Source organism: Durio zibethinus, chromosome 7 (assembly GCF_047325235.1).
Source record: "Durio zibethinus cultivar Kanyao isolate XHJ-2024 chromosome 7, ASM4732523v1, whole genome shotgun sequence".
NCBI lineage: Eukaryota > Viridiplantae > Streptophyta > Magnoliopsida > Malvales > Malvaceae > Durio > Durio zibethinus.
Window position 1 is genome coordinate 19,695,309 of NC_143168.1, and position 11,607 is coordinate 19,706,915.

The following is an 11,607-nucleotide window of genomic DNA, read 5'->3' on the forward strand; positions in this document are numbered from 1 at the left end:
ACTTTCCCAATTGGGCATCCATTTTTCTCTATTGTCATGCTGATATGGCAAAATCCTTTTCAAAACCAATTCACCCTCACGAAGCATCAGGGTTGTATTCTTTTGTCATGTGCTCACATGATTCTCTTTTGATACATTTGTCCATAACTGAGTGCCGAGAGCCTTTTCTCTTCAATAAGATTCATTTGCTCGAAACGATCCTAAACCCATTCTTTCTCATCCAATTTCATCTCCATCAACACCCTCAGAGAAGGAATTTTCACTTCAATCGGTAGTACAGCTTCCATCCGATACATTAGTCAAAATGGGGTAGCCCTTGTAGAGGTTCGGATTGATGTTCTATAGACAAGCAAACCAATAGGTAACTTTTCATGCCAATCCTTATATGTGTCAGTCATTTTCCCTAATATTCTCTTGATGTTCTTATTCGCAGCTTCCACTGCACTATTTATTTTTAGGCGATATGGTGTTGAATGATGATGCTTGATCTTGAATTGTGCACACAATTCTTTCATCATTTTATTGTTTAAATTACTAGCATTATCTGAGATAATCCTTTTCGAAAGACTATACCGGTATATTATCTCTCTTTTTATAAATCTACATACCATTGATCGTGTAATACTAGCATACGAAGCTGCTTCCACCCATTTTGTAAAATAATCGATTACCACAAAGATAAATCGATGCCCATTTGAAGCTTTTGGGGTTATGGGTCCGATCACATCCATTCCCTACATGGAGAAAGGCCATGGTGGTGCCAAGATGTGTGGCGGGACTGGAGGGGAATGAATTTTATTTGCATAAATTTGACATTTGTGACACTTCCTAGCATAACTGATGCAATCATTTTCCATTGTAGACCAGTAGTAACTAGTTCTTATGATCTGTTTAGCCATCATATGCCCATTAGCATGTGTTTCACAAATTCTTTCGTGTACTTCTTCAAGTATCATTCTTGCTTCCACAGCATCGACGCACCTTAGCAAAATCTGATCTTGACTCTTTTTATATAGGATTTCTCCATCAAGTACAAAACCTACTGCTAATCTTTGAATGATCCTCTTATCATTTTTTAAAGCCTGTTCTGGGTAGTTTTGACACTTGATATATTATACAATGTCATAGTACCGTGGTTGTCAATCTACCTCTTCTTTCACATTTGAACAGTGGGCTGGTGAAATTTTCATTTGTACTCTAATGGGTTGAATTCCCATACTATTATTTAACCTGAACATTGCTGCCAAAGTAGCCAAGGCGTCAGCAATCTGGTTTTCTTCTCGAGGAACATGCTAGAATTGAATCTCTTTAAAATGTTTTCTCAAGCCAGCTATGTGCCTTTGGTATAACACTAGTTTTGAGTCCCTGGTCTCCCATTCACATTTTAGTTGATAAATTACCAAGGTTGAATCCCCATATACTTCTAGTGTTTCAATTTTCTTTTCAATGGCCATCTATAACCCCATGACACATGCCTCATATTCAGCGACATTGTTTGTGCAATTGAAATCTAACCTTATGGTACATGGGTAATAATTTCCTTTTGGGGATATTAGCACTGCTCCAATGCCATGCCCTATTATATTAGATGCCCCATCAAAAAACATTTTCCATACTTCTCTTACAGGTATTTTATCTTCATCCTGTAAGATTGCCATCAAATCTTTATCTGAAAACTCAAACTTCATAGGTTCATAATCTTCTGTAGTTCGATCAACAAGAAGATCAGTAATTGCACTCCTTTTTATGGATTTTTATGCCACATACACAATATCATATTCTGAGAGCATGACCTACCGTCTCGCTAGCCTGCTTGATAAAGATGGTTTTTCAAAAATGTACATGAGGGGATCCAATTTCGATATTAGCCACGTCGTATGGTAAAACATGTATTGCTTGAGTCTACGAGTAGTCTAAGCTAGGGCACAACATATTTTTTCTATTTGGGGGTACTTTGTCTCGTATTCTGTAAACTTTTTACTCAAATAGTAGATAGCATGCTCTTTCTTGCTAGTTTCATCTCTTTGCCCCAATACACATCCCATCAATTTTTCTTAAACTATTAGATATAAAATCTATAGTCTTCTTGCGAACCAACACCGGTGGGCTTATCAAATACTCTTTAATCTTTTTAAATGCATTTTGGCATTCTTCATCCCATTCACCAAGATTATTTTTATGAAGCAACCTGAAGATTGGATCACATTTTGAGGTAAGTTGAGACATGAAATGAGAAATATAATTCAATCATCCCAAAAAGCCTCTCACCTCCCTTTACGTGCATGGTGCTGACAATTCTTGAATGACTCAAATTTTATCAAGGTCTACTTCATACCTCTTTCACTGACTATAAACCCTAACAATTTTTTAGATTTAACACCAAAGGTGCATTTGGCTGGATTTAGCTTGAGCTGATATCTCCATAACCTTTCAAAAAGCTTTTTGAAATTAACAACATGATCTTCTCATTCCTAAGACTTAGTTATCATATCATCAACATATACCTCTATCTACTTATGCATCATATCATGAAAGAGAGTGACCATCGCCCTTTGATATGTGGCACCAGCATTCTTTAGCCTAAAAGGCATAATTTTATAGCAAAACGTGCCCCACATTGTCACAAATATAGTTTTCTTCATATCTTCATGAGCCATTTTGATCTTATTGTAGCCAGAGAACCCATCCATGAATGAAAAAGTGGAGTGCTTAGCAGTGTTATCCACAAGGGTATCAATATATGGTAATGAAAAATTATTCTTTAGGCTAGCTCTATTTAAATCTTGATAATTCACACATATTCTAACTTTTTCATCTTTCTTGGAAATTGAGACTATATTGGCTACCCATTCAGGGTACTTGGCTACTTCTAAGAAACCAGCATCAAATTACTTTTTTACTTCTTCTTTTATCTTCAGTAACATTTCTGGCTTCATGCATCTCAACTTTTGCTGTACTGGTTGGCATTCTAGTCTTAAAGGCAACCTATGCTCAACCAACTCTGTGCTAAATCCTGGCATATCCTGGTAAGATCATGCAAATACATTTATGTACTCTCACAGCAGATTCACCAACTTTGCTTTTCAATCGGTGATAGTGAAGTATCGATCTTAACTTTTTTCTTATTGTCACCATCTCTCAAATTTAATGGGTCAGTTGATTCCTGGTGGGGTTCTATAATTTTTTTTCTTGTTCCATCCATTTCAATAGATCATGAGGTAAATCATAGTCTTCTGAATCAACATCATTATCAAGCTTGTTAATATGAGTCAAATTTTCAAAATTAAACCCAGTGTTATTGCCTTGGTCATCCATAATGTTCATTATTAGAAAACCTAAAAATGGGGGTAATAAAAAATATATATATATTGATCTTGGCATGGGCAAAGAGAATGGTAATGAAAGAAAAAAAAAATGAAAAATAGAGAACATGGTATAAGTGAAATGCATTGCATTCATTATTTTATTAAGATAATGAAAATAAGCCCATACATTTCCTCCGCATGCTCTTAGGCAAAAGTAATTAGAATTTTCGAGTTAAAAGGTTTAAGGATAACAAAATGGTACACCATTCTTCAAGTCTCCTAAAAAAGAAAAAAGATCTTTTCATCTTGCATGACACTTTCATCTATTTTCATTTGAAATCGTGAGAAAGCTTCCTCTAATCCCATTACCAGTCCCCCTTGTTCAACTCCTGTCGACCCAGGATAGATATGCCTGACTGAATGGAAGGTTTCATACAAATAAGGGAACACCATTTTCCCATCAATCGAATTTTACCCTTTAAGGCATGCCATTCTCTTTTCTTTCTTCTCCAGTATTACATTCTTTTTATTAGTAGTCGTAGGCTTATAGCCTAAGCCCCATCTTTCTTTATTTTCAACCGAGCATGGTGCTCTTGTGATTCCTTATAGAGCTTTCTCTAAGCCTTGCCTGGCTCGCCAACCCTTGCCAACAGTCTGCTTAATCACCATATTTGTAGCTTTTAACAATTGAGGGATCGGTATCCTTGACCCTTTTCTTACGTAAGTAGCATTTGCTACTTTAAAAGCTCTGAAAGAACATTTAATCGTTTCTTCTGCTACCTCAATGTAGGGAGTTGTTAAGGACTTTGTTACCAATAAATTCTCTTCACCATCCACACAGACTTATTTTCCTTTCATAATGAATTTTACCTTCTGATGTAGAGATAAAGGTACAACTCCTGTCGTGTGAATCCAAAGTCTTCCAAGTAGATAACTATATGTAAAAGTTATGTCTATTACTTGAAATATGACATTGAAGGTACAGACATTGATCTGTAATGGGATTTCTATATCACCAATTACCTCTCTTCGTGCCCTATCAAATGCTCTTACAATCATATGGCTATTTTACATGTGAGAGGGATTCACTGGAAGCTTGACAATGTTGTTAGAGGAATAACATTAATAGATGATCCATTGTCAATCAGTACTTTAATCATAGTGTGGGACTTACACTTGACAGTAACATGTAAAGCTTTAACACTGCCACGTCGTTTCGAAGGTATTTCATCATCATTGAAGGTGATAAAATTTGAGGCTATAATATTCCCAACCATGTGATCTACCTTTTCAACAGAAATGTTATACTCGACATAAGCTTAGTTGAGCACTTTCAGTAAAGCATTCCTATGTAGCTTAAAATTCAATAGTAGCGACAGTAAGGAAATATGAGCTGGTAGTTTATTTAGCTGGTCAACCACACTATACTCACTGTGTTTAATGATCTTTAGAAACTCACAAGCTTTTCTTTTTATACCGATTTGTTAACTTGCACTTCTAAGTTTACCATCGATTGAGAATCTTGGCTTTCCCTTATGTCTTCTTTTCCTATCTTGCCTTTCCCTTTTCTGGCCCTTTCGACATTTCAAGAGTATAAATTCGATCACTTCAGGTCATTTTTCCTATTCTCGCTATGTTTACGGTATTCTTTGCGCTTGGATTATTCGAGGTCGTATTAGGCCCTCACATCACTACATCATAATCGCATCACCATGGGACTGCTTTGCCAGTCTGATAAGGGAATGAACTAGGGACATAAATGGTCATTGGTGTCCTAGAAGAGGAGATGGTTTTCTCAGTTAGGGGCTTTAGTTTCCTATCATAGTAGATAGTGAGAGGTTTGGGGATAAAAGACTTGCCAGGACACTCGTCACCTATTGTATTCACACTATTTCCATCACATTCATCATAGAACTCAATGATGGCCTTATCCATTAAGCTCTGTAATGTTCGTTTAAAGACCTCACAACTTTGGATCGAATGTTCAATTGTTTTCCAATGGTATTTATAAAAATGGTCGGGTCTTCATAACTTTCGTTATCTAAAAATAATGGTTGAATCATGCCCGTCTCATACAAACAGTCGTACACCCATTCAAAAGGGGTCTTCACTTCATTCGTGCATCTTTTGATCTTCACATATTTTTCCTTACCCACCATATTGATTTTCTCTTCGGTGTGATCCGACAAAGGGTTTCCACTGACACTTGGTTTGAATTTGGTATCAAAAAACAAAAGCCCATCATTTATCAAACCTTGCACCTTATGTTTAAATGTCGTGCAATTTTTAGTAAAGTGTCATGTAACTCCGTAATGATAATCGCACTTGGTGTTAAGGTCATACCAACTTGGGTAAGGTGGTTTTAATGGTTTTGCATAAGTAAGAGCGACAAGGTGGCCTCTCATTAACTAAGGGTACAAATCGGTGTACAACATGAGAATTAGGTCAAAATGAGGTCTTTTTCGATTGTTATTATTCTGTGAGTTTCTTTGATTGCTGTTTGGGTAGGTTGATCGAGTAAATAGTCGAGCTAGAGGTGCAGAGGTGTAATTGGATGGTTACAGGCTAAAACTTGGTCTGAGTAATGGTTGTTAGGGTGCTCGATAATGGTATGGTTGTTGAGAGATTTGGATTGTAGCAAGGTAGTAAGAGGGGATTATATGGGACAGAAGGATGGTGTGAGAGATTTCTGTGAGTGACAGCATGTGTCTCCTGCTTTTTCTTTTTTAAAGTTGTTGTCTTCTTTTCGGACCCTTCAATTTTGCCATTTTTGATAGTGTTCTCTATCATCTCTCTTGAGATTACCATGTTAGAGAAATTTTTCGTGGCATTCCCTACCAATCTATAATAATACGGGGCTTTCAGTGTATTGACAAATAGCACAGTTATCTCTTTTTCAATCAGTGACGGTTGGACCTAGGCCACTGTATCTCTCCATCGATGTGCGTATTCCTTAAATGTTTTCGTTGATTTTTTTTCCATATTTTGTAATGACAGCCTATCAGAGGCTGTGTCTAAGACATGCTTATACTGACCAAAAAAAATTTTGGTCAAATCTTTCCATGAATGGATCTTGCTCTGATCTAATTGCATGTACCATTTAACTGCTAAACCAGTCAAACTATCTTGGAAACAGTGTATCAATAGTTTGCCATTATGGGTATGACCCATCATCTTTCTACAAAATATGGTAATATGAACAGAAGGACACTTCGTTTCATCGTATTTTTTAAAATCTGAGGTCTTAAATTTTGATGGGATAACCAAGTCAGGCACTAAGTTGAGCTCATTGGCGTCAATAACCTCATAAATGTCACTACCTTCAACTGCTTTGAGCCTCTCTTCAAGTTGGTCATACTTGTTTCGAATTTTTAAATTTATAACAGGTTTCGACATTTCGTGATACTTCTCTTGTTCAATTGGTTCATCAAGATTTGGTACTATGGTGGGATCAACTGGGATAGGTCCATCATTAGTATTTAAGTGGATGATTGTTGGCCAATAGCATGATTGACATAGGGATATGGCTGCACACTTGATAGGCGTATGTGCATGCCACGAGGGGCTTGAGCTTAGGCTTGAGGTAGAGTGAATCTATGAGGATAGAGTGGTTCTTCAGTATTAACTTCTTCTCCTGTCCTTGATGCCCCAGCAACTTTTTTACCTTTCACTGAACCAATTAGTAATTGTCTTAATTCAGCCATTTGGGCTTTGATACTTTGCTATATCTCCATCAATCTTTCTCTTATTTCCTCTTATGCCCTTTCGACTTTCTCAAATCTGGTTATGTTCTCTTCTTCCATAACTCGAGCTTGAAAATGAGTATTATATCTATGTGGGATTGTCTGACTTAGATTCTTCAACTTTGCTATCCTTAAACCTTAGTTTATTAATCGTGAATTAAAACGCATGATATAATATCATTGCTTATTTGCCTTTATTAAAATACATGTATGGAATGAATGATATGCAAATTATGGGTATTATTTTAGATCAATCGAAACAAAAAAAAACTTTCATTAACCATGGGGGCCTTTATACATCATGTGATCATTCTTGTGTTAAAACCATAAAAATATTTGATTTGAGCATATTGCTCTTTAACTTCATACAAGAAATTCAGTAATCTCTGACCATGGCTTTGAATTGGTACAATCTCTCGTTCCAGTGCTTTCGCCTTTTCAACCATGTTGCTTGCTTTTCGAACAGCCTTGTAGATTTGAGTAGTCAGATGTTTGATGTACTGTTGCTTCCTTAAACTTTTTGCTCTCCACATCTCTCGAGCATCCACTTTCATGTTACAAGTGCAAGCCTAATAATCCTTTCTCTCTTGTCACTCAGTCAAAATCTTATTTATGTGACTCTGATTGCTTGTCAATTGAAGCTCTAAGCTCATCAATTCATACTCTAAAGCTTTTTTCTCACTTTGCAGATCGAAGTTTCTATTTTGTTCCCTTCTTAGTTCAGCTGTTAGCTTCTCACTTTCTTTTTGGTGCCTTGCTACCTTTTCAGAGGCTCCTGAAAGTCTTTCTTTCCATTCATGATGTTCTTTAGTAAGTGTAGAGATCATTTCTTTGTTTGCTCAAGCTTTATTCTTCCAATATTCCACCATACTCGTAGTTCTTCCACATCTTTCTTGGATCCCTTCAAAGGTTTACTATCCACCTCAATTTCTTATTTTTTTATGCAAATTTTACAGATCCTCTTTTAATACTTTTCGTTCTTTAGTCAACTTTTGTACTGCATCATCTCTCATCATCAAATCATATCTCAGTTGGTTAACTTGATCCATCATAGCCATCTTTTTTTTTAACCCTTTTTTTCAATTTCAAACTCTCATTGAGCAATATCAAAAGTCGACAATACCAGTACTGAAATAAGAGCTAGCAATTTCTCTGAAATATCGACTGGTAAAGGCCTAATTTTGTTAACCCTTTTCATCCTCCATGCAAGGTAACCTTCTGCAACATTATCTGAAAATCTAGCTTGACTCATTCAGTTGACTTGCTTCCATGTTTTGATGATTTCACGAACCTTTTTTCATATAACCGGGTGTACCATAATCAAACTCGAGTGAACTGAGTTCATGAGTCATAAGGATAAACTATCGTGAGTCATATTGTCTTTGAACCATAAGAGGTGCATAACTCACTGCCCCTCATATTCCTAACAAGGGTACCTATGACTCATTTCCACAACTATACAAAATGGCTATAGGAATCATCCCTGGTGCCTTCTATGTTATATCCTCACTAGTGAGCTTCAGAAAGAATGCCAACCACTGATCTTTTGTCCAATCTTTTCTCCATTCTTTAGCCATAAACTCTTTGATAGGACTGAAATGAACGGAGAATGGCCGAAATAATGTCTTTTCTTTTCCTCAAAAATAGCTTCTGAGCCAGACAAAAAGCAATTGAGCACATCCTTCAAATCATCCTTCACCCTTTCTAAGACAAAAATTAAGTGTTCTAATAGTCTCTGCCAAAATAGTTGGTTAAGGATTTATTCCTTTATCTAATTGCTCAAAAAAGTCAATCACTAATGTTTCTATATGCCCTAACACCTTAGGAAATATCATCAATCCATACACAGCCAAAGCAAACACATCCAATCCCTGATCAGTTTTCAATATACTTCTTTATGTACTCGAGCAGAAAAGCTGATGGAATGGTCTCAACCCCATTTTTTTCCTTCTTGTGCTTGTCTATCTCTTCAACCTCTACTTGCATGATCTTGGCTAACTTCTTTCTATATTCGATAGTCTTATGTTCTTTCTAATAGATCTTATCTTTATTGGTAGACTCTATCTGGAGTAAAAAAGAATATTCTTCAATCGTGGGGCCAAGTCTTCTTGGTTGAATACAAAGCATCGATAAGATGGACCCTAGAATTGTATTATGGCTCTTATCAATTGTTCATCAACCTTCACTGACATAAGCAGTGTCACATCCCCGTATTTCTTGGAAAAAGATTCTTTTCTCTCTGTTCTCTACTGTTTCCAAATAGCTTCCAATTTTGATATATTATTCTGACTAAGATCCATATGCACTGACTGTGGTAGCACCGATATGTGACCATCTACTAAGCAATCTCCTTTTTTACCTTGAGTACTTTCTGAATGGCTCTTGACCTCTAAATAGCTCTTACATATGGATGACATCCTTTAGGTTTTTTTGAAAGTTTTTCTTGCTAAAGATTGGTCCAAAACAATACCCTCTAGAAATATAGTACCTATATGATGCATGTAACAAAATTGAAGACAACAAAAGAATTAAACAAATCAATAATGTAAATAAAACAAATAAATAAAAATGACTAAATGAATGAACAAGTATAACATGCGTCATAACAAAATAGACATGATATCCTAATTTAGGTAATTTTTTCGTAAAAGGGACAGCATGGCTCTATCTTAAAGTTGGACCCTACGGTTCATTATATGCCAGGTTAAGATTTACGTGTCTAAAGGTTCCCTGACTATTCCTCACATCATCGTCCGTTATAGACTAGTAAGGCTCCCTGATCCTCACCCATTATAGGCTAGTAATGGAATAAGTTTAATTTGAGTGGAAGTGTTTCGTTAGCAAATGCAGAGGTTATCACTTCCATAAACACAAAATTAAAATAAAATAACAAATAACATACAATTTATCTTATTCATTAACGCATTTTTTTTTTTGAAAAATCAAAATAAAAGAGATTAAATGAAATGTCAAATAAAACCAATTAAATCCAACAATTCTTAATAGCGTGTAATTAAAAGTTTTGGTTTGACTCTCAAATTAAAGTCTCCAGTGGAGTCGCCAAGCTGTCGTAATGGTTTTGGGACCGTTAGACGTAAAAGAGTTTTAAAATTGAAGTAAATGGGGGAGTTGCCACCAATCTTTTTTAGGGTGTGATTGGCCACCCAAAAGTTTTATCTTTTGAACAAAACTATAGAAACAAGTATAAAGTTTATCAAAAAGATAAATTTCAATCTACGAAAGGTTAGGTCCGGGAGTCAGTTACGTGTGGGGAAAGATTAGCACGCTCACAACGCCCATAAATTAGTACCACTTAATTACGCGCTATTTTAGTGTTGGATAAAAATGGTTTCAATTTGAAATTTAACACTAATCCCTTTCATTTGGAAAAATAAAATTTTGCTAAAATTTTTATTTGGAAATATTGAGAAAATCTTTAAGTTAAAGAATTATCTTAAAATTCTCCAACATCTAGCAGAATTTAAAATAACTCTTTTCACTTAAAATTCAATGCAATAATCCTTAAAATGAAATAACAATCTTTATAGAAAATAATTGTTAGTGACTCTCCAACACCTAGGCAGAGTACCAAAAATTATTTCTTTCGGAATGTTATCTTTATTTTATTTTGTAGTATCACAACTTTTTTTAAAAACGCGTTATTCTTTTTTTTATTGTAAAATATTTTATCATCAAACAACAAATTAAAGAGAGAATAATGCTGACAATTATTGATGATAACATGCTAATGTATGTATGCTAATGAATGTCATGTAAAATAAAATGCAATTTAAAAGTTGGATTCTTAAGTATAATGAGATCACCCTGACTCTCCAACATTTAGGCAGAGCTTAGGTGTGACTGTTTATATTTAAGATCTCCATTTACTATTATACTTTTTATTTATTAATCTTATTATTAATGCGAATTAGGAAATCGTGTGAAAAGACTTAATGAAGTAAAATTTCCTAAATACCCTATCATCTAGGCGACATTCGAGAACAAATTGCTTTAAATGGAATTTTCGCACGTGTCCTTAGGATTTTTAGGATGTTTTAAGTAAGGGCTTGGGTAGAGGTTTTCAAGGTTAGGGTTTCAAGATTTTGAAGATTCAGATTTTAAAAGATTTTGGATTTTAGGGGTTTTAGAAACCTAAGATTTTGAAAATTAAAAATTAATGTTTAAGGTTTCATTTTTAAGAAAATATGAACATCTCTAAAAATCTCCAGCATCTAAGCGAATTTTCGAAGCAAGTTCGATTTTAATGATTTTTGAAAATTAATTAAAAATTTTTTATATATTATTTTATTTTTTCATGAAAATTTATTAATAACAATTTCCCAACATCTAGGCGAAATTATTTCTTTAAAAAAATATTTTTTTATTCCCTTCAACATCTAGGCAAGGAAAATAATAATAATAATTATTATTTTGAGCATTTTTAATATATATTTTAATTATTATCTTACTTATTCTCTTTTTTATTATTATTAAAACAATTAAAAAACTTATCCTAACAAATTTAAACCTTATCATGCATAAATATATAAAAAAAAAAA

At 34.7% G+C, this 11,607-nt stretch overlaps 1 protein-coding gene across 1 annotated transcript; it reads right to left on the reverse strand.

Moving 5' to 3' along the window:
- Nucleotides 1-299: 299 nt before the first annotated feature.
- On the reverse strand, nt 300-731 carry LOC149518093 (uncharacterized). Its single transcript, XM_089763413.1, has one exon. The coding sequence runs from the start codon at nt 729-731 to the stop codon at nt 300-302; it is 432 nt and encodes a 143-aa protein (XP_089619539.1).
- Nucleotides 732-11,607: the final 10,876 nt, after the last annotated feature.